The sequence below is a fragment of the Amphiura filiformis genome, chromosome 9 (genome assembly GCF_039555335.1).
Source record: "Amphiura filiformis chromosome 9, Afil_fr2py, whole genome shotgun sequence".
NCBI lineage: Eukaryota > Metazoa > Echinodermata > Ophiuroidea > Amphilepidida > Amphiuridae > Amphiura > Amphiura filiformis.
In genome coordinates this window covers 53616141-53636389 of record NC_092636.1, presented here as the reverse complement: position 1 = coordinate 53636389, position 20249 = coordinate 53616141, and the positions used below count along the sequence as shown (strand labels likewise).

The window sequence follows — 20249 nt, the reverse complement described above, 5'->3', positions numbered from 1 at the left end:
AGTCCACTCTGCAGCCTACATGCAATAACCGATGAATTTCTAACTTCGCAGGGTGATAGAGTATGATCACCTCTTGGGCTGTATAGTTTGTATCATGTATTAGCACATTTATTAATATTACTGACCTTATTTGCATATTTTTTGTATTTACAAATCCTTTTTAAAGTTGAAAAGTGAGCTGTTGTAAACTGATTATCCACAAAAATAGCCTGTTATGTAAAATTTCAGTTTTAAAAGTTTTTAGGGCCTGAGCTTTTATCCTAGCAAGATCTTTATCAAAGGCAAAGTGAATCCTTTTTAGTTACAAAGCTTAATTACAAACCAAGTAATTCTAGTTATTACTTTTCCCCAATTGTTTTTGTTTTGTACAATATTGTATGCCATTCCCATCTGACAGACTGACACCCTTTGATACTTTTTAAACTGTGCATCATATACAGAAAAAAGCACAGCATGTGGGTGACATACCGGATTTTACAATCTAGTCAAAAATAATTCTCAGAAAGAGTGCACTTGTTAATGAAGAATAATCCCAAATTTCAGAAACAAAAGCAGGAAAAATATATTTACATATATAACTGAGCTCAAAAAAGAAACTTATAATTTTTTACAACTTTGTGAATCACAAACCCATATCTTAAAATACTGACAATCAAAATTAACCAAAATTACACACAGGATTACCTTAATACTTACTCAAAACACATGTCAGTAACAAGCAGTTGTCCAACTGACACAGCAGCAAAATGCACTGTCATGGGACAGCTTCCTGGACTTCCTTCACTTTCACAGCCCAACATTTGGCACCCAGAATAATAAATCTGTGAGAATGTACACAAGATCCTTGCACAGATGATAAAACGGTGCTGCTTTCTGCTTTTCATACACTTTTTTCATGAAACAGGGCTGGGCTGTGAATGTGGTCCAGGAAGCTGTCCCATGTCAGTGCATTTTGCTGTTGTGTCAGTTGGATAACTGCTTGGTTACTGACATGTATTTAGAGTAGATTATTGAAGTAATCCTGTGTGCAATTTTTGTTCATTTTTATGGAGAGGATTTTAAGATATGACCTTGTGAAAAATTATAAGTTTCTTTTTGAGGCCAGTTTACATATTAACATATTTACATCAGCAGATATATTGATGTGATAATAATGTACAAATGAGTATTATGGCTTGTGAAATCATTAAAAAGATTTCTTGACTGGAATTCATAATAAGTACTATGAGTACGTCGTCAGTTATCACAGTATGGGTGCAGCCTGTCCCTATGTGAGTGGTCAAGCTTTCGTCAGATGTGTGTCTGACTTCATCAGGTGTGAACTCATATTGAATTTGCCTCTTTTCTTTATCCCCCTCTTTCTCTTTCTCTCTTTTCCTCAGATATGGGTTTATAAAGGAGGTGCAATCAAAATACAAGGTAAGAATGGATAACAATGTTTGGTTTTATATATCAACTAATTAAATCAATTACATAAGCATGTTTCTATTCATGATATATAATATGCTCACTTGATCAAAAGTCTGTGTCAAAATCCTTGATCAAAGTCTGTGTCAAAATCCTTTGGCAGTTCGGAGCAGATACTTGAAGGTGCTACATGTTATGCCCTCTTTCTAGGTTGATGAAGCAACGAGGTGTTGACTGTGATATCTCATGATTCAATTCAATCAGCAAATGGTAGGGAAGTCACTTTCATTTCAATCAGTGTAGTGTTTATACTGGGTGCTTTTAATCACTTATTTCCAGCACTCTGATTTGTACAAAATGCACAAAATGTGCATTGGTAGAGGTACAGAGATTGCATGGCTATTCCAGATGAAATCCATACACCCTCCTTTGGAAGGCATGACCTTAGTCTCTCACACAGGGAGTGTAGATTTCAAAGGGAATCACTCATTCAGGTAACCCCATTTGAAATTCACACTCCCTGTGTGGAAGATTAAGGTCATGTCTTCCATGGATTACATCTAGAATAGCCCAATTGAAAAAAAAGCTATGTATTGGTCATTGATATGTCAAAGTTCAGAGGGTCGTTAAACTTTCTGGCTTTCTCATTAGGTACTTAATGGTTGCTGAGTGGCCACTCCTCATTGCATCAGAATTTTGTTCTAGAACAAACATACTAATTTCTGGTTCCTAAAAGAGCCTTCACAAAACTTCATGTTGATGTAGCCTTCATGTTGATGTAGCCTGTGAAAAATGTGGAAATGGGGTTCTATTTGCCTGATTGAATTGGGTTGTGAAATACCGCCATCTTTCTTTCTACATCAGCACATATTTATTATTCTCTCTACCATAGGATTTGGACACAGATTTGTCAAATTTAAGATATTTTATTCATTATCACATTTTGCATTTTTATTTCTTAAATATATTTCAAAATCTGTTTCATATATTTCCAGTTTGAATTATGTTTTCAGAAATTGATTACTTTTGTAACAATGTATGTAAATATTTCACTTACCTACGACACAATCAGGTTATATGGAGGCGTTTTGGAAGATGTGTTTTAAAGCAAAATGGTAGCAAGCTGTAAATAACACTACGCAGCACACCACTACATTATGCTAAAAAGTTTGTTTCCTGCAGGTGACCTGAAAACCTAAATGCAAAACGTGTTAAAAAAAAAAAAAAAGGGTATGGTACATGTAACACTTACATGGTATATGGTACATGTATATGGCACAGGTATATGGTACATGTATCACTAACATACCTCAAATCACATATATTTATTGTCAAAACAGTGGAGAGTATGTTAGATGTGAAAATTCATAAGTTTAGGAAAAGTATGATAATTTTTATAGGATATGAAGTGATTTCATATTGCTTCTAAACAAAATGTATGAGGAAAAATCTTTAACCAATATGTGTCTTCATTTTTTGCTTGAAAACTTTAATTTTTTACAAGAAACAAACTTTTTTTAGCTTGAGATGGTGCTGTTGTGTATTTGCTGATCAGTGCTGTGAACCCAGAAAAACTTGTTTATCAATTTGATTTGGGGAAATATGCGACTTAATATTGTATTGATAGCTTGTCAGAAGCCACATAATTAGCACACGATGCATCCAAAAGACCTCATATGCACTGATTGTGTCAGGATAATGTCTATAATCTAAGTTTACTTTCATAAATACATGCATAATCATTTGTTGATATAAGTACTAACATTCACCATCATGGTATTCTGTCTCATCTTGGCCCATCATAATTATTTTATAGAAGAAACGAAAGAAGGTAAAAATAGATCCATTATATCGTTCTGTGGTCTTGGACGTTTTCTGTTACAGTGCTGCACAAATATTCATGTTACACGGCTAAATCTTCAACAAGTGTTGATGATGGCTGTAATGCCTTTAACAAAATTACTTTAATTTGAAATATTAAAATGTTCATATTTTGTGTAATTTTGGCTATTAACTTCTTAGCACAACCTTTGCTGCTAAGTTTTCATTTGAGAACAAAACAGTAAAAAAGTTTTCAAGTTAAAAGCTGATCGATCAACCTTCATATTTGTCTGTTACAGCAAACAAAATAATAATACTTTGTTTATGCCTATATGCATGGTCATATGTTGTACCTACATGTAAACCTTAAAGCTTACACCAAAGGTATGAAGGATACTCCAAAATCTACATAACAGTTCAAATTTTTTATGGTTTGATTTTTGTGGATTTTCTTTAACAGAATTTCCTCTATGATGTTCTTAAGTTAATATAATCCTAAGATATACAATGCTATTAATTTGTGCAGCTCTGTAAGTCAGTGACTTGCCGGTGACTTTTCCTAGCTAAACCCATGAATATTTGACAACTTCTGCAAAGTGCCCTTTATTCGCAAGACGTGTGCATGAAATTATGAGCTTCCCCTCCCACGCTACGAATCTTGTCGTATCAAATATCTGTGTTTGTCTTTGGAATTAAGAGTGAATACTATAAAACAAGGGTGGATCTTGTTACACATAATATAATTCCCCATCAACTTTATGTAGTCATTCTTTATTGTGCTGCTTCTAGTTGGGGGTATTCACATTTCATGTTAGGTTCCAGACTAATTTGCATTATTTTGGAACTGTACCGGGCTGTACTGTTCCTTTTGGATCAGGAACAATTTTCCCTATGGTACAGCCTCAAAATCTTGCTAGTATTTATGAGTAATATATGTTTATGTAAACCTGCTTGTAAACCCTGGTATTGGTATGTTTTAAATTTAAACATACACATTGGTGTGCTGGTTAATGGTGTTCTTTCAGATGTAATATTTGTCATATGGTTAATTTAGGGAAAAGAGGGGAATTTCATTTCATAATATAATCTTGTCAAAGCTGTCTTAACTTTCAAGTATGTAATATTTTAAAAGCACATGTTGCTGATAAGTTAAAATCAGACTTTGAAATCCTTTGTAGAGAGGTCTATAAGTTGTTTTAATTTGCGCATGCCCCATATATAAAAAAAGGAATTGTGAGATAACCCAGATTTAAAAGTGTACTAAATGCAATGGGGGGTATTTCACAAGCATAGCCGGTTTAAGGAAATCCATGCCTACATGAATACATTATTCAAGCATTAGGCATCATGGGCTATTTCAGTTAATATCCATATACCCCCTATGGAAGACATGACCTTAATCTTCCACACAGGGAAACTTAATTTCAAACAGGATTATGTGAATGGATAACCCCTCAGAATTTGAAATCTACACCCCCTTTGTGGGAGATTAAGGTCATGTCTTCCATAGGGGTTATGGATTTCAACTGGAATAGCCCCTTGCAGCACCCTTCCTAATGATGAATGAGTCGGCATCTTCCTTCTGGAATCTGCCATTGGTGATGTACGTCTGTCATTTACCTAGGTTGTTTGGTGTGCATAAACCTTCAATAAGGAAATGCTATAGGTTCATCATGCTATGAGCCTTTCTCAATTTGACAACTCTCTGGGGCTATTCCAGTTGAAACCTATACTCTACCTATGGAAGTATTTGGTAGAAGGATTGGGATTGGCTATTCCATTTGAAATTCATACACCCCTATGGAAGACATTACCTTAATCTCCCACACAGGGGGTGTAGAATTAAAAAGGAGTTGTCCATTCAAGCAACTCTTTGCTGAAGTTGTATGCGCACCACACAACCTAGGTAAAAGACAGACGTACATCACCAATGGCAGATTCCACTTAGAAGATGCACACTCAACCATCATTAGGAAGGGTGCTGCAATGGGCTATTCCAGTTGAAATACATAACCCCCTATGGAAGATATGACCTTAATCTCCCACATAGGGGGTGTAGATTTCAAATTCTGAGTGGTTATCCATTCAGGTATCCCCATTTGAAATTCACACTCCCTGTGTGGGAGATTAAGGTTTTTGTCTCCCATATTGGGGTGTATGGATTTCAACTGGAATTATCCATTTTCATGCAATATCAGAAGTTTATCAAGTTTTCATTTTCTTTTAAAAGTTCTGTATTATTTGACATTACCTTGCCAGCCATAAAATCCATCCCAGCATTCCCTATTTTACATTCAAGTATACTTTTAAATTTGTTACATACAGGCATTTTCTGTAAAAGACATTATTTTGTTCATATTTTTGGTTTCGACAAGCATGCTTATGGATGATTGCATTTAATGTATTGCCATATTTGAGTATGCTTGCTGCTTTCAGAATATGACCCATTTTGACTTTCGTCCCAGTTATTCATTGTGTGGTTGTGAATCTTGTACAAAGTGGTGCATTTACATCAAAGCAAAACAATTCAAATCATATAATTTTAAGCTTAACAATATGTGTGCATCTTGGTATTGTGAAAGTTGAAGAAGAAAAAATGTGGGAATAAAATTCTTTTGTGAAATTTCCTTCCAGATGTCCAGAACAGACCCCAATCAGAGAGTATGTATAAACATGCATGGTTCTACAACAATTGCATTTTGTGACATATTTTTTATCAATTCAGCACATTATTGTCACAGTTTCCATGGTTACCATATACACGAACACACATGCACTCAAAAGGTGTTACTGCATGTGATGTCATTTTTATTTAACACCTATGTTTCTTAAACATTGAGGTATATAGGCTATAAGGATAATTTTTGAGGATAATGATTAGTGAACTATTGCATGACATCATGACATGATCCTATGTTGGAAGCACATATTGTGCAAATTTTATGCAAAAAATGCTTGTTTGTTACTACAAGCGTAAATTGAATGACAGCTGAGGTGATAGCGCCCTCAAATGACCACTCTCTTCATAAACAACCTTTTTACAAAAATGCCTACAAATTAAAAATGAGCATTTTGCTTTTCATAAAAATTGCTCATCATGTTTTTCTAACACAGAGGTATGTCATCCAATAGTTCACCACCTTGTCCATTAAATTATAAAAGTTATAATTTTATTTATAAAGTGACTGCTTGAAACAAAGGTGTATATTTATAATCGCCACAAGGTGTTTGGGCAAAAATCACTCATATACTTTAGTTATGCCAAAAAAATGATTGTTTGCTTGTCCTCCACAACTTTTTCAGAATTGGGTTGGTCGGTCGGGATATTTTTTTTTAAAGGTTATAACCAAAACATGATAGTATGCTTTTAATTAGCTTAATAAATAGCCCAAATAGTTGTGAATTGGGATATTTCTCTACTGTATATCACTTCATTCATGTTTTTAAAACAGTTTAGATGTGTGTAGAAACTGTAAAAAAACTTTTCAGGATGTCAAAAATGTTGAAAGGAAAAAAAAATTCTGGAATTTCCAAAATTAGGGTCGGTATTCATTTGTACAGTAAAACAAACAAAAAAACACCTATTTTCAAGATTTTCCAGATTAGGGTCGGTCGGTGGAGGACAAGCAAACAATCTTTTTTTTTTGGGGGGGCCTTACTGATTATTACCATTTTACACACATGAAATCACTGTAACAAAAATCCATGAAGTCCTAATCACATTGTCAACTAATGGGCTAGTCCAGGTGAAATCCATACATCACACCCCCTAGGAAGACTTGAAGATATTACCTTAATCTTCCACATTTAGGAGTGTGAATTTCGAATGGGGTTACCTGAATAAGTAACTCCATTTGAAATGTACACCCCCTGTGTGGGAGAATAAGATCATGTCTTCCATAGGGGGTGTTTGGAATTCAGCTGGAATAGCCCAAAGCAAAGCAAATATTGTACACATAATCATTTTTATGTGTGGAATATTGTATAGCCTACTTGTAAATATGAGGGCAATTTAATTTGTCAACTTGTTACAAGAAAAGTTCTTATTTGATACAATTGGCAGAATAATTTGTTCAAACATACAGGGTGGGCCAAACATTCCCCGTATTTCATTTAGTGTATACTATTGCTGTTACTGTGGTACATATTTATTTTGGCAAAATTGAAAGCTTAAGCTTTGGTGTTTTATTTCATATAAATAGTCTCACAAGCTTTAGCTTTCATTATTTTGAGACTAAAGTAAAATGTGTACCACATTTACAACAAAAGCGATACCAAATTAAAATGGTGATTGATTTACCCATCCGTATTATCATGCAATGCATGCATACCATGAATATCATTTACAACACACTCACTGACACATGTCCCTCACATGTCCCTCACATCTTGTTCACTTTGTATATTTTCATTCATCCAGGACGATTATACAGTGCGTGTAAGTTGGTTGAATTTTAAGGTGTTTTTTTTCCTTCTTAACCATTTTTATGATTGCGGTGTTGGGTTTCTTACTACATTTTATAGATCTCTTTAACAACTTAACAATTTATGCTGTTTTATATGAAATTAAACATTTTAGTTCAATATTTAAATGTCTTTAGCTCAACATAACAATTTTGCAGTGTCTCGATTTGCAGTTTGAAGTTTGATATTTTTATACTGTCTGTTACTAGTATTAGGTTATTACAGTTGAAATCCCTACACCCAGTATGCAAAGAATACTTTACTGTATGTAAGACATGACCTTAATCTTCCACACAGGGAAAGTGAATTTCAAATGGTGTTTTCGTTTGTCTTCGATAGGGGATGTATCATGGATTTCAACTGAAATAGCCCACTAGGTACTTAGTTCTTTTGATTGAAAATTCATTTCAATGAATATTTTTTAATTCAGCTTCTACCAAGCAATTCAGAATTGTGATTATACCTCTAATACATAATGGGCTTTTCTAGATGAAATCCATTATACACCCCCTATGGAAGACAAAACCTCAATCATCCACACAAGGAGTGTGAATTTTAAATGGGGTTGCCTGAATGGGTGACTCCATTTGAAATCCACACCCCCTGTGTGAGAGATTAATGTCTTCCATAGGAAGTGTGTGGATTTTAACTGGAATAGCCCATTTTGTTGGTTTGTTTAAATTTTTATTTTTGGTGATGGTTTCCTTTTGGTTTGGATTTTAAAAATCTCTATTTTGTTGATGCCTAGGAATGTATTGGTTGGTGCTTGCTTTTATGATATTAATATTTTGGGGAGTGTTTATGTTTATGATATTATCTCTATTTATACAATAATATTTCTTTGATGGAATGAATCCTTTAAATCAGCTAGTAATGATAAAGTAGAATACTTTGGTCGTTTTGGACGCCATCGTGAATTCTACAAGAGGATTTTCTGGCACTCACAATGATTGTTTTTCGCATCCTTGTGCATCTTTCCTGAAAATATCAGCTTGATATCACATTATACCAGGTTGGGACTAGTTAAGCTATTAATAGACTACGTAATGGCAGCCATTTTGGAAATTATTTTGAATTCCACAAGTAGGATTTGCAAGGACTTTTTGGGGGTCCCCACTTTTTAACAACTCTCCTACCACCATACCCTGCACCAAAACGACGAGATGTGGGGACCCCCTACCTATAGTACCCACTCTGTAAAACGGCGTCTCCTCACTTTTCTGCCTACCGTAATTGTGGGGACACTCGATGTCCCCACTTTGTAAGTGAAAATCCTGCAGATGTCCCCACACTTTCTATCTATAAATGATTTTATTTATTTCACTTTGTTGTCTTGTCTCTTCCAATAATAATTGCATTCGTGCAAAAATAATTCAATATTGCAATTAAAGTTGCAGGGAAGAGTGCGGTGCTGTATTGTAGTTAATAAAAAAAAAAAAAATGATAACAGATTTGATTCCTGTGACCTTGGATACATAATTGATTATAAGTGATACAATAATGTGATGTTATGTGACAATTTTGTGCCATGAAGAAATGAAAGCTTGATGCACTTACTCAATCATTGATAGGGAGTTCCTGTCTGTGAACATTTCTGCCTTTTCATACACAATCAAAATGTGCTATTTTGTTTTCTTTGAAAAAAGAAGAAGAACGACTCAGATAATCAAGGGCAGCATTGCTATTTTTAGACCAAGGTTTTCCAGGAGCATGTTTACTTCATTTCTTTAGAAATAGAATGAACAAGCAGAGTAAAATTAACTATATGAGAGTTATGTAAGCAATTGAGATAGCTCTTGGTAAAGCGTTAGATTCCGGTGCATTGGTTTGTGGCGATAAATATGTTTATCATGGCATGCTGAATTGCCGCACATAAACTTTTACCATTTAAATGAGAGCATGTCTGTAAAAAACCTAGATCAAACTTTTTATGTTAAACTATTGAACATGTAATGGATAGGCCAATTTTATTCATTATTATGTTTTCAGGGTTATTAGGAGTTAAGAAAACCTAATAATGATAATATTGGATGGCTTATTTGCATGATACCATAACATATCGGATTAAGTCATACAAATATCGAACTCGCCGCTGGCTCGTCCGATATTTTTATGACTCATCCGATATGTTATGGTATCATGCTCAGCCATCCAATATTATATCAGAATATTTTAACTATGGTAGGTTCTCCAGTTTTCTAGCATTATTAACTCTCAATCTCTTAATTTTTAGTTCTGAACAGTTGAGAAACCAAAACTGAGAACTTGAAAAGACCCATTGTACCCTCTATAGATAGAAATCCACCCCATGCACACACACCCTTAAAACTCCTAGTCAATTTGACTAGATTTCTTGTGAAATTAGAACTAACTAGATTTTCTAGGACAAATATGACCAGATTGTAGACCGGATTTTAGGTCAATTCCACATTTAACTCTGAAATTCTAGTAAGAAATCTAGAAATCTAGTCAAATCAATTAGATCGTTTTAAGAGTGTACAAATACTACTGAACAATCAGAGTTGTGGAATTAAATCTAATACGGGAACTTACCTTTTTGCAACTATTGTGACATTGCATCTGGAACCACCAGACTTCATCTCTTTGAAACTACTGGATGACTAAGAACATTCACTCACTACTGAACAATAGTCTGAAATTTGCCATTTTTAGGGGTAAAAATAACTTACACCCAGCAATCTGAAAATTTTCATGGATTTTGAAAAAAAAAAAAAAAACAAAAACAGAATGATAGTATCAAATATTCAAATTTAAATTGAAAGGTAATTCTATGGTTGCAGTGGCGTAGCCAGTGGGGGGGGGGCAGGGGGGCCGGTGCCCCCCGCTCATGATGGCCGTCGGTTCACGAGAGGCCATCGGTAGACGGAAGGTGTTGGTGAATTTCAAACCATTGAAAATAAATTTGGGGCAACCATTCACAACTTCCGTCGGCAAAAAATATTTCCGTCGGTACATTTACAAGTTGTGCCCCCTCAGTTCTAAAATCCTGGCTACGCCACTGTATGGTTGTAGTATTACATTTTTACAAGATTTTTTGTGGAACACTTAAATACTTGTATACTTGTGTGCAGAGGCTACGCCAGTGATGAAAACAATTGTGACAGTCGGATATACAAAGCTTCCCTCAAGTCACTTCCTACCAATTAAGCATGTGCATTGCTTCATTATTCCTGAAAGGTTTACCTAACTCTCTCAAGAGGGAGGTCAAACGTGGATTATTAGCTAGCTCTTAAAATTGCTGTAAAATTGAGAAATAACTCTCATATCAACTTTCTAGTGACATCTCATGTACATGACTGATTACAAACATGACTACAATTGGTCCAACAATTCTTGAAAAAGCATCTGATATATAAAAGGACTCTGAAATTTGTTTATGAAAAAAAAAAAAGATCTGTAATTTGCATGGATCATTTAAAACAGCATTAGTTTGTTTAAAAAGGTCATGGTACTGTAGAGTTCATGTGACGGGGATTGTTGGCCATGGTATGGTAATGATAGTTGATGCTGTTGACTTCAATAAACCGGTTGCAGCTAGCTTGGTCACAATGGGTGGTGAAAAGGGCAAATTCGAGGGCATAACCGATTGAATTAGGTAACCCCCATTATTGAGAACTAGCACTGGTAAGAAAGAGAGCAAAAGAAGGACAGAAAGAAAGTAGTGACAGAGAGAAAGAAAGAAGGAGGGGAGGAAGGAAGAAATGAAAGGAAGAAAAGAAGAGGAAGGAAGGAGAGAGAAGAGAAAACAAAACATCAATGTGAGGATAAAAGCTGAAGTGGAGACTTTTTATCAAAAAAGGAAAATGGGGACATAAAAAGCCAGATGCATAAGGTTATAGGCAATGGCTATATTGGAATGTCACTTCTGGTGACAAAATAGTGTGCATGCAGCATATTTTTCAAAACAATATTTGATATTTTAGAAAGCATCTTCACTGCAACTTTGCATGCGCAAGTATACCTTTTACAAGTACAACAATTGCATGCTGAATGAAATATTATGTCAAGAGATTAAATATTAGAAAAGCAAAGTTTATGTGGTACACAGTGGAACAATGAGATACACTAGTTTCTCATCCATAGATAACAATGGGTTATTCCAGTTTAAAATCACAGCCCTGTGGAAGACATGGCCTTAATCTTCCACCCAGGGAGTGTGAATTTCAAATGGGGTTACGTGAATGGCTGGCCCCATTTGAAATCTACGCTCCTTGTATGGGAGATTAAGGTCATGTTTTCCACAGGGGGTATTGGATTTCAGCTGGAATAGCCTAATATACAAACATTCTGGGGCAATTCAGTATCGAAGTTACATGGTGTTACTATGTCAACGGGATTAGGCGCTTGAGTAATGAACCACGATCAAAACAATCATCACACAAAGTATAATGGCACTCGAAGACATACCAAAATATCGTGATCTGGTAACCAAGAGAATTGCATAACCACTTTGATGCTGAATTGCATACATCTTCAGTTTTAATCATTGGGGATAATAATGTAGGTCATAATGTCACTTTCAATTTGAATGTTTCTGTTATGGATAATCTGCATGATAATTGCCCGCTCCCATGCCACCCATTTTATCACAACAACCTGCATGTTTTCATCTTGACATTTAAAATTTTTACTATTGTTTGAAATTTGCATGTTGGAAATAAAATTAGAATTGGTAGAGAACAACATTTCTTTGAAGTTAATAGGTTAAAAATACATTTCTCAAGAGCTTTTAGGTTAAAAATATATTTTAATAGGTAAAAATACATTTCTCAAGAGCTTAATAGGTTAAAATACATTTTTAATAGGTTAAAAATACATTTCTAAAGATCTTGGCATTTAACATCAACATTTTAATAGGTTAAAGAATACATTTCTCAAGAGCTTTTGAAGATCTTGACATTTAACATCAATTCTATTATGTGAAACTTGCTTGTTGTAAAAAATAGAATTGGTTGAGAATGGCATTTTTTTGAACTTGTAGGTTAAAAATACATTTTTCAAGAGGTTGTGAAGGGTTTAATATAACCACTGTAGAATGTGAGTCTCTCTCTCTTTCAATTTTCTTCTTTTATTTAACTGAGTCAAATGTAGTTCAAGTTGATACCATTCACAATTTTAACAAGTTAATTTAAGTGGCATATTTTCTAATTTCCTGCAGACGTGAAAGATGAAGGTCGGCCGCCATCAATAATATTTTGGGACATTGATAGGTTTTGATAACACTTTTCAATCACGACACTAAAAAATTATCTGGAGCCCCACGTTAAAAAATATGACCACCCCCTAAAAATCGCTCCAAAATCACCTAAAATATGTTTTAAAAAGCAGTTTTTCATCACATTTCCAGGAAATATTGTAGGAAATTCCATAATTCAACAGGTCCCAAACAAATTGGTATTGAAAATACATATATTGGTGAATCTCCTCACAAATTTGCAGAAGCCAGCAATTTCATTAAGGTGGATTTTTCATAAACTCAATATAGCCATATTTTCAAAATGTCGAAAATGAGAAAAAATGCAAATTTTACCTAATTTCTAACTTAATTATTGCCTTTATTCAGGCTGAGTTTGATATAACCTTTTTAGATAAACATTTCCCATCCTTTACCTATAGAAAAATTCTTTCTCTATTGTGGTATCTTTTTCCAATTTTTTTTTTTTTTTTTTTAAAATATTGCATTTTGCATTAGTTCGTCAATCAACAAAATCAAAATGAGCATGTTAATATTGTCTAATACTATTTACAATGTGTATTATTAAGAAAGAAAATATTATATAACATCAGTATGTAGATTATTAATAACAACTGAGTACAAGTTTTTACCTAGAAGTGACTTTTTAATGTCCAAATATCCCATTTTAGGCTGTATTTGGTCAATAATTTACATTCATATATGCCTATATACATACGCGCCACCTTACGGCGCGCTTGATTGTTTGAGACTAAACAACAGCGATATGGACCAGCATTTAGGACCGGCTGATTTACGTGAGGATTTCAGTTGGAGAAATAATGGTAGGGGGCCAATATGATGAAGAAATAGTATAATATCACAAAATGTTCTGTGGTATAAGCGTGGTTTTCATGAATGAATCCCTAATAAATTAAATTTGATGTGTGAGAATTTGTTAGATTTTACTACATCCACTTGGTCCCATTATCATTTGGTACAATAACCATTTGCTTCTATTTACCATTTCGACCAAAACCCAATAGTCTAAGGGACAACTGTGCAGGGAAATTTTTCGGACCCCGCCTTTACAGACCTCAAAATTTCAGGCCCCCCCGCTTTGACATGAAAATTATGGGTCAACCCCAAAGAAAAGCATATAAATTCAATTTTCCCGGGAAAATTTTTGGTCATTATTTTCAAGGTCCCCTCTCCCCTCCAGGAGGATCAAAAATTTTCAGGCCCCCACCTTTTTGCATCAGCCCACCCTCCCAACAGTGTTTGTGAACGGTCCCTAATAACCAAAAAGTCTAAAACCATTTATTCCAATGAACCATTTGGTCTAATACCCATCTGATCTATAACAATTAAGTCTAATAGCCATTTGGTCTAATATTACCCTTTTGGTATACAAACCATTTGGTCTAACAAGCATTTAGTCTACTAATTAATTGGTCTACTAACCGATTGGTCTAATAGCACGTGTGAGGCTATGTAGGCGCAATGATGCTACTACACATGATGAGGTCATAGGCCGGGGTTACCGTGGCAGGATGCCTTTGCTTGTTTCATAAACCGGGATTATATAAACAGGCCTATAATACATGTAGTATTCCAACTCTATGCAAATGACGTAAACAGGCAAACCTATTTCGTTTTAATGTTTGGAGTTGCAGGTAACTCATACTTGCCCATGTCCCATGCCTGTGGCACCCCGGTGATGCATGATGAGTCCAGTGTCGGTTATATTATTTATATACCTTGTAAAGACCAGAAAAGAAGCACAAATAGCCCGGCAAAATGTAACTTTCAATACATGCAGGCCACATGTCTTCTTCTTAATATTTTTTGGTACATTATAAACAATAATAAACAATATTAATTCTGAGAATTCCGAGGAATAATGCATAAGTTTTGATGAATGTAGTATGTTTATACACATGCTCGTCTCATTTACATATATTTACAGCCCGTAACCAGTTGTAGACGAATTTTTGGCAAATACACGACATAGTATTAGACTAAACTGGTTATTAGACCATACGGTTAATAGACCTAACGGTTATTAGGTCAGAAGGTAATTAGGCCAAATTGTTCATAATAAAATATTAGACCAAATGGTTATTAGTCTATATGGTCAGTAGACATATTGGTTATTGGACCAAACAATATTAACTAAATGATTATAGACTATATGATTATTAGACGTGGTAATTAGCCTTTCTGGTACTAGACCTTTTGTATATACAGACTTGATATTTAGTATGGAATATTTTTTTTTGCAAAATTCCAAGACTGGCCTGGAAGGTGTCTGTATAAACCGCACAGACTAAATATTAATCAGGGTGTGTCGGGAGATGGTGTAACATAATTTTTTGACAGAAAATGTGCTTTCCAAATTCCATTAGTTTACATTATGGCGCTCATAATGTAGTGAATTACTCTAAAATGGCGGTTTTAAGGAGACTGAATTGGATTTTTGTGGGGGTAAAATTTCTGAATTTGAGCAACATTATTGTCAAATTTATTGAGGTTTAAGGTGATGTTTACTGAACCTTAATACCAATAAGTGTTCATTAGAACTGAAATGCACTTGTAATTTACCTGTTTTGAAAGTGGAAGTAGCTTTAAAAATATGGCTCTTAAAAGTGGTACGCACCCAGAAAGTTTGAATGCCCCCCTGGGGCCAGATGAAATGTTATAATCTTACTGTACACAAAGAAGCAGCGTGAGTTCATTGGACAATAACAAAACAATTTTGCATAAAGTCCGAAATTCCAGCCCAGTTCTTGAATTTTGTGAGAAAATATTCCATACTAAATGTCAAGTCTGTAGATAAAATGGGTAGGCTATTAGACCAAATGGTATTAGACCAAATGGCAATAGACTTGATACCTGATAAAGTCCCTGAATGCGTGAGTTTCACACTCAATGAGATATTGAGATATTGTAAACGTACATCATTACATGTACATATTCAGATTCAATTTTAGACCATGCTTAAAGTACCTGTACATGTTATTTGGTAAATTTGCCTTTGAAAAGAAATGAAAATTCCATTGCATTGGTAGTAGATAATATGATGTATGGTGTGGTGTTTGTTTTGTTTTGTTATAAATGGGTTTTTTAACTACAGATTAGTCTATTTTATTTAAAATATGATTTATTACCTAAACAGTGTAATGTTTGTTGCAAATTCGGAGTGAAATTCCACTTTCGAAAATATGTTAAAAGACACAAATTCCTTGGAAAAAACAAATTCCATTAACACAAAACAAACACATTCTGTTATTGGAAACATATTTCTAAAATCAGCAATTAAAATAATTTATTATCATATCAATCTAGGAAACCCAAGTTTCATATCATTAGTTTGCAGGGAGATTCATATGCAAATTCCATGAAAATTAACAAATTCCACTATAATAAACGAGCAAAATCCACTTGAAAATACTTATCAAACTCAAATCAATAATAACCTTGGTTGAGAATTGAAGCCGATTGTGAATGTAAAATAATTAGTATGTTTATACAATCGAAAACGTTAATTAAGTCTACAAAAAAACAAGCAAAAAACGGAAAATCCACCAAAATCAACAAACTCCCCTGCAGTATAGGAAAAAAGTACCACGCCAATTTAAACATATTTCAGAAGTACAACATGTTGGTTATATTATCCAAAAGGTTTGATCCAATGTTAGCCTGAATATAGCAGAAAATGTGATTTGAAAATGTTCTTTTTTCGCTACTTTCAAAATTATGAAAAATCCTGTTTTTGCCCAAATTCCACCATGATTTTACGTAATTATATCAAAAGAATTAATTTTTTCTGAAAAGGTCATCTTATAAAGCATGGTTCAATTTCAATATGTTCAACTTTCTGTCAGACCCAGGTTATTTCAAAGTACATTTTCATGAGTTCAAATGTTGGGCATTTTTAAGCCATATCAATTCTGAGGCAGGTCAAAAGAGGGCCAATTTTAGGGGGTTGTGGAATTTCCCTCATGTGGGTCACCTGATTTTTTACTATTATAGTTGTGAACCATCTGACCTAACTAGACTAAGTACCAAATACCATTGGATTTGGCTGACCTTCATCTTTCAGCTTTGTGTACAGGCCACATGGTGCTTAGAAAATATGCCACTTAAGCCAACTTGTCATCAACTTTGTGGGACCCAAAGATGATTATAAGAAAAACAAATTGCAACACTTTCTGGGATCTTTCTGCAGAAGATTTTTTTTTAATTCTACATTTGCCACTAAAATCTGTCTTGCTGTGAGAAATTGCTTGAATAGCCACTAACGTTTGCTGAATAAAATTATTTATTGCATCCATTTAGCTTGGGGGTATTTTGTTTTTTATTACATTTTTTTACCAATGTTATTTCCAAATACCATTCTATAATTGACCCTTTTCAAAGAAGACAAATATTTGCCAACAGTAGGAATTCATACAAATTTCAATTCCATTTTGTGTATTTGTCCAACTTCCTAGTATTTTACTTAAAACTATATTTAACTTTGCGTTGTATAAATCAAATTAAATTACGCAATCGCACAATAATAATAACAATTAGAGGAGTAACAATACTAATTTGATTATTTTTCTTCAATTCCTTACAGGGGAAACAGCATGCATCAAGAATAATCAAGACCTTTCAAGATGTGTTTGCATGGTTGCCCCTAGCGACGGTCATCAACGGCAAGGTTTTGGTTGCCCATGGCGGTATTTCAGATAAGACGGATCTGACTTTCCTCAATAGTATAGACAGATATAGGGTAATTTATGAATTGTGTTTTTTTATTATCATTGTTTGCTTGGAATGATGGTTGTAATAATGTGCAGTGATTTGTTACAATATTTGTAACAATCAATTAATGCAGTAATAAAAATTCCCGTAAAAGGAATAGGGTGGGCAAATGAAAAATTGTCAAGAGAAATGAAAGAATGAGTAAGTCAAGTTCACAATTAAAAACAGGGAAAATATGACACACCATCGATTTCCAATAGGGGAATAACACAAAAGCGTATAAACAAAGTTAAAAGAGTTTTTAACTTTATACGTTTATACGCTTGTTATTCCCCCATTGAGGTGTGTCATATTTTCCTGATTTTAATCTGATCTATTGCTTATCCTTTGTTCTCTGCTGGTCAGTTGGAACAGATTTTCCCTGTTTTTATATTAACCCTTCACATCATAACACAAGACGTTTTATGTTAACATTTTATAAAACATGGTTATAAAACTTTTGTAGATAATAGTTATTTAAAACATTTTCGTAATCATACCTAGAGTGTTTTTTTTTATCATCAGATAGAAAGACTTCTGCTCATCTTCTCTGGTGAGACAACAGGGCTGGGGTATCTTTCCATATCAAAAATCTGTCATATCAATTTCCTCAATATGTTGTATTGCAACTTATGAGGGGAAATGTTTGATTTTACAATATTTCGATATTATTTTTTAACTTTTTAACAACTGGTGCACATGCCTTCTAATAATTTGTCTATAATACCTTATACAAGCATCATCAAGCACTATTTGTCACAAGATTTGAAAAGTAAATAGCCTATGTACACACTGAACACAATGCACATACAAGCTGTATTTAAGTACATGCGAAGCTGTCAGTATAAAATGATATATATGACCTTCACGATGCTATTAATTTAGCCCAAAGATTAGGAAAACTAGGAAAACTGGTGAACTGGTACTGTTCAAATAAAAACATCTGCAAATCTTGCTGCAATTTCCAAATAGTATTTCTATTACTTAAATAATTATTTTTGTTATTTCTTTTAATACAAACACATTACTGCCTATGACGACTTTATCGTATTACTTACATATCAAAATCAAGTAATAATTACAAAACTCGCCGTAATCTATCACCTCTGTGGGTGTTTGGGATATAACCGCACGTAATATTTTCTCAACACTGCGGCATGTGAAAAAGTAGGTCAATAGTCAGAGAATACAGGGTGGGTGCGGCACGCCGCACCCACCCAAAAAAATGCCAGTATGGTCAAGGTGATGTCCCATGCTTCATAAAAGTTTCACACAAATAGGGGTCAAAGGTTATGTAGGGGTTATTATGAATCATTTTTTGAGAACATTTAAAGAACAGCTGGCTCAGACTATATTGGTTGTCAGCTAAACTATGCTTTTTGGTTACCAAAATTGGTTAGAGGAACTGCAAAGGCCAATAAGAGGTTATCTGGCTAAATTACCTCCTTGGGTTACCAGAATTGGTCAGGAAAAATCCTCATTTAAGGTAATATAAATAAATGTAGATATACATTGTTTATGTGGTTAATGTCAAAGGTCATTCAGAGGTCATCTGGTGTCATTTAGTAGTCATCCAATATTCATGTTTCTTGAGCACAGCAGCTCTTTTTGGGGCGCCCGCTACGGCGGCGGCCCATTATTTGGCTTGACTTTGCAAAAAGCTTCTAATTTCGGTCTTGCTAGATTTACTTCGTAACTGTTTTGCTTAAAAGTATGCACAGCTTAGAAATAAAACCACAATATGCTTGGATTTGATTTTATTATTGTTTTCTGATATGCACGGGATAAAATGTTGTACGTATATTCTTTGTTTAAAATACAAAATTAATGGACTTATAAAACACCAAATAAACCGTGACCTTTGTATGGTCAGGTATGGTTTAAACCAGTTTACCGCCTCTTAGAACCCGATAGACGGTGACATTTGACCATTCTAATTATGTATGTTTTGAACATGTTTGCACATGAACTAGTTGTTTACAGTGTGAAGAATCTACAACATGCTCATCTATCAGGGCACAGTTCTTTAACCCCAATACATTTGTGCATTCATTGAATGACCTTTGAAAATGTGAGTACAAAAACTCATACTCTGCAACTTAAGGTCAAATTTTGCACTATGATTGTTTAATTGAGGTTATTGATAATATGCCACTGGAATGAGGCCATTGTGGTCCATAGTGATTGCAGTGGCAACAGGGCCGTGACCTTTGCACACCTAATCCTTAAACCAAACAAAACAACCACTGACCAATCATGAAATCACTAATTGGTTTATGTGCTTGACTGCTAACTGATTGTGACCAAAGATATTAGAACACAGCTCAGTATCTTTGTGGTGACTATCTCTGATAAAAAACATTAATTAACGAATTTCAATTCTGGTCAGCAGAGAAAGGAATAAATTCGAAAGACATGACTGTGTTGAAGGTTAGAAGTGTATTTGCAACCAGAGTTGCCAACCCCGCGATATGGTAGCCCAATTAGGCGACTTTTGACTCGTGGTTCACCGTTGTTGGGCAGTTTAAAGCAATAATGTACGATTTAGGCCTACGTCATTTTGTTAGTGTTT

The 20249-nt window shown here is 34.4% G+C and overlaps 1 protein-coding gene across 7 annotated transcripts in view; it reads left to right on the top strand.

The window, feature by feature from the left end:
- LOC140161166 (serine/threonine-protein phosphatase with EF-hands 2-like) overlaps window positions 1-20249 on the top strand; it is a 224443-nt gene that overhangs the window by 192797 nt on the left and 11397 nt on the right. For 3 of the 7 annotated variants that reach the window (XM_072184605.1, XM_072184603.1, XM_072184602.1), the window contains 4 exons: window positions 1383-1419; window positions 5863-5889; window positions 7649-7666; window positions 17511-17666. In XM_072184605.1, the coding sequence (XP_072040706.1) occupies window positions 1383-1419; window positions 5863-5889; window positions 7649-7666; window positions 17511-17666 (238 nt within the window). Of the gene's footprint in view, window positions 1-1382; window positions 1420-3223; window positions 3239-5862; window positions 5890-7648; window positions 7667-17510; window positions 17667-20249 lie in introns of all 7 variants that reach the window. The other 4 variants (XM_072184607.1, XM_072184606.1, XM_072184608.1 and 1 more) reach the window with 4 other exon arrangements.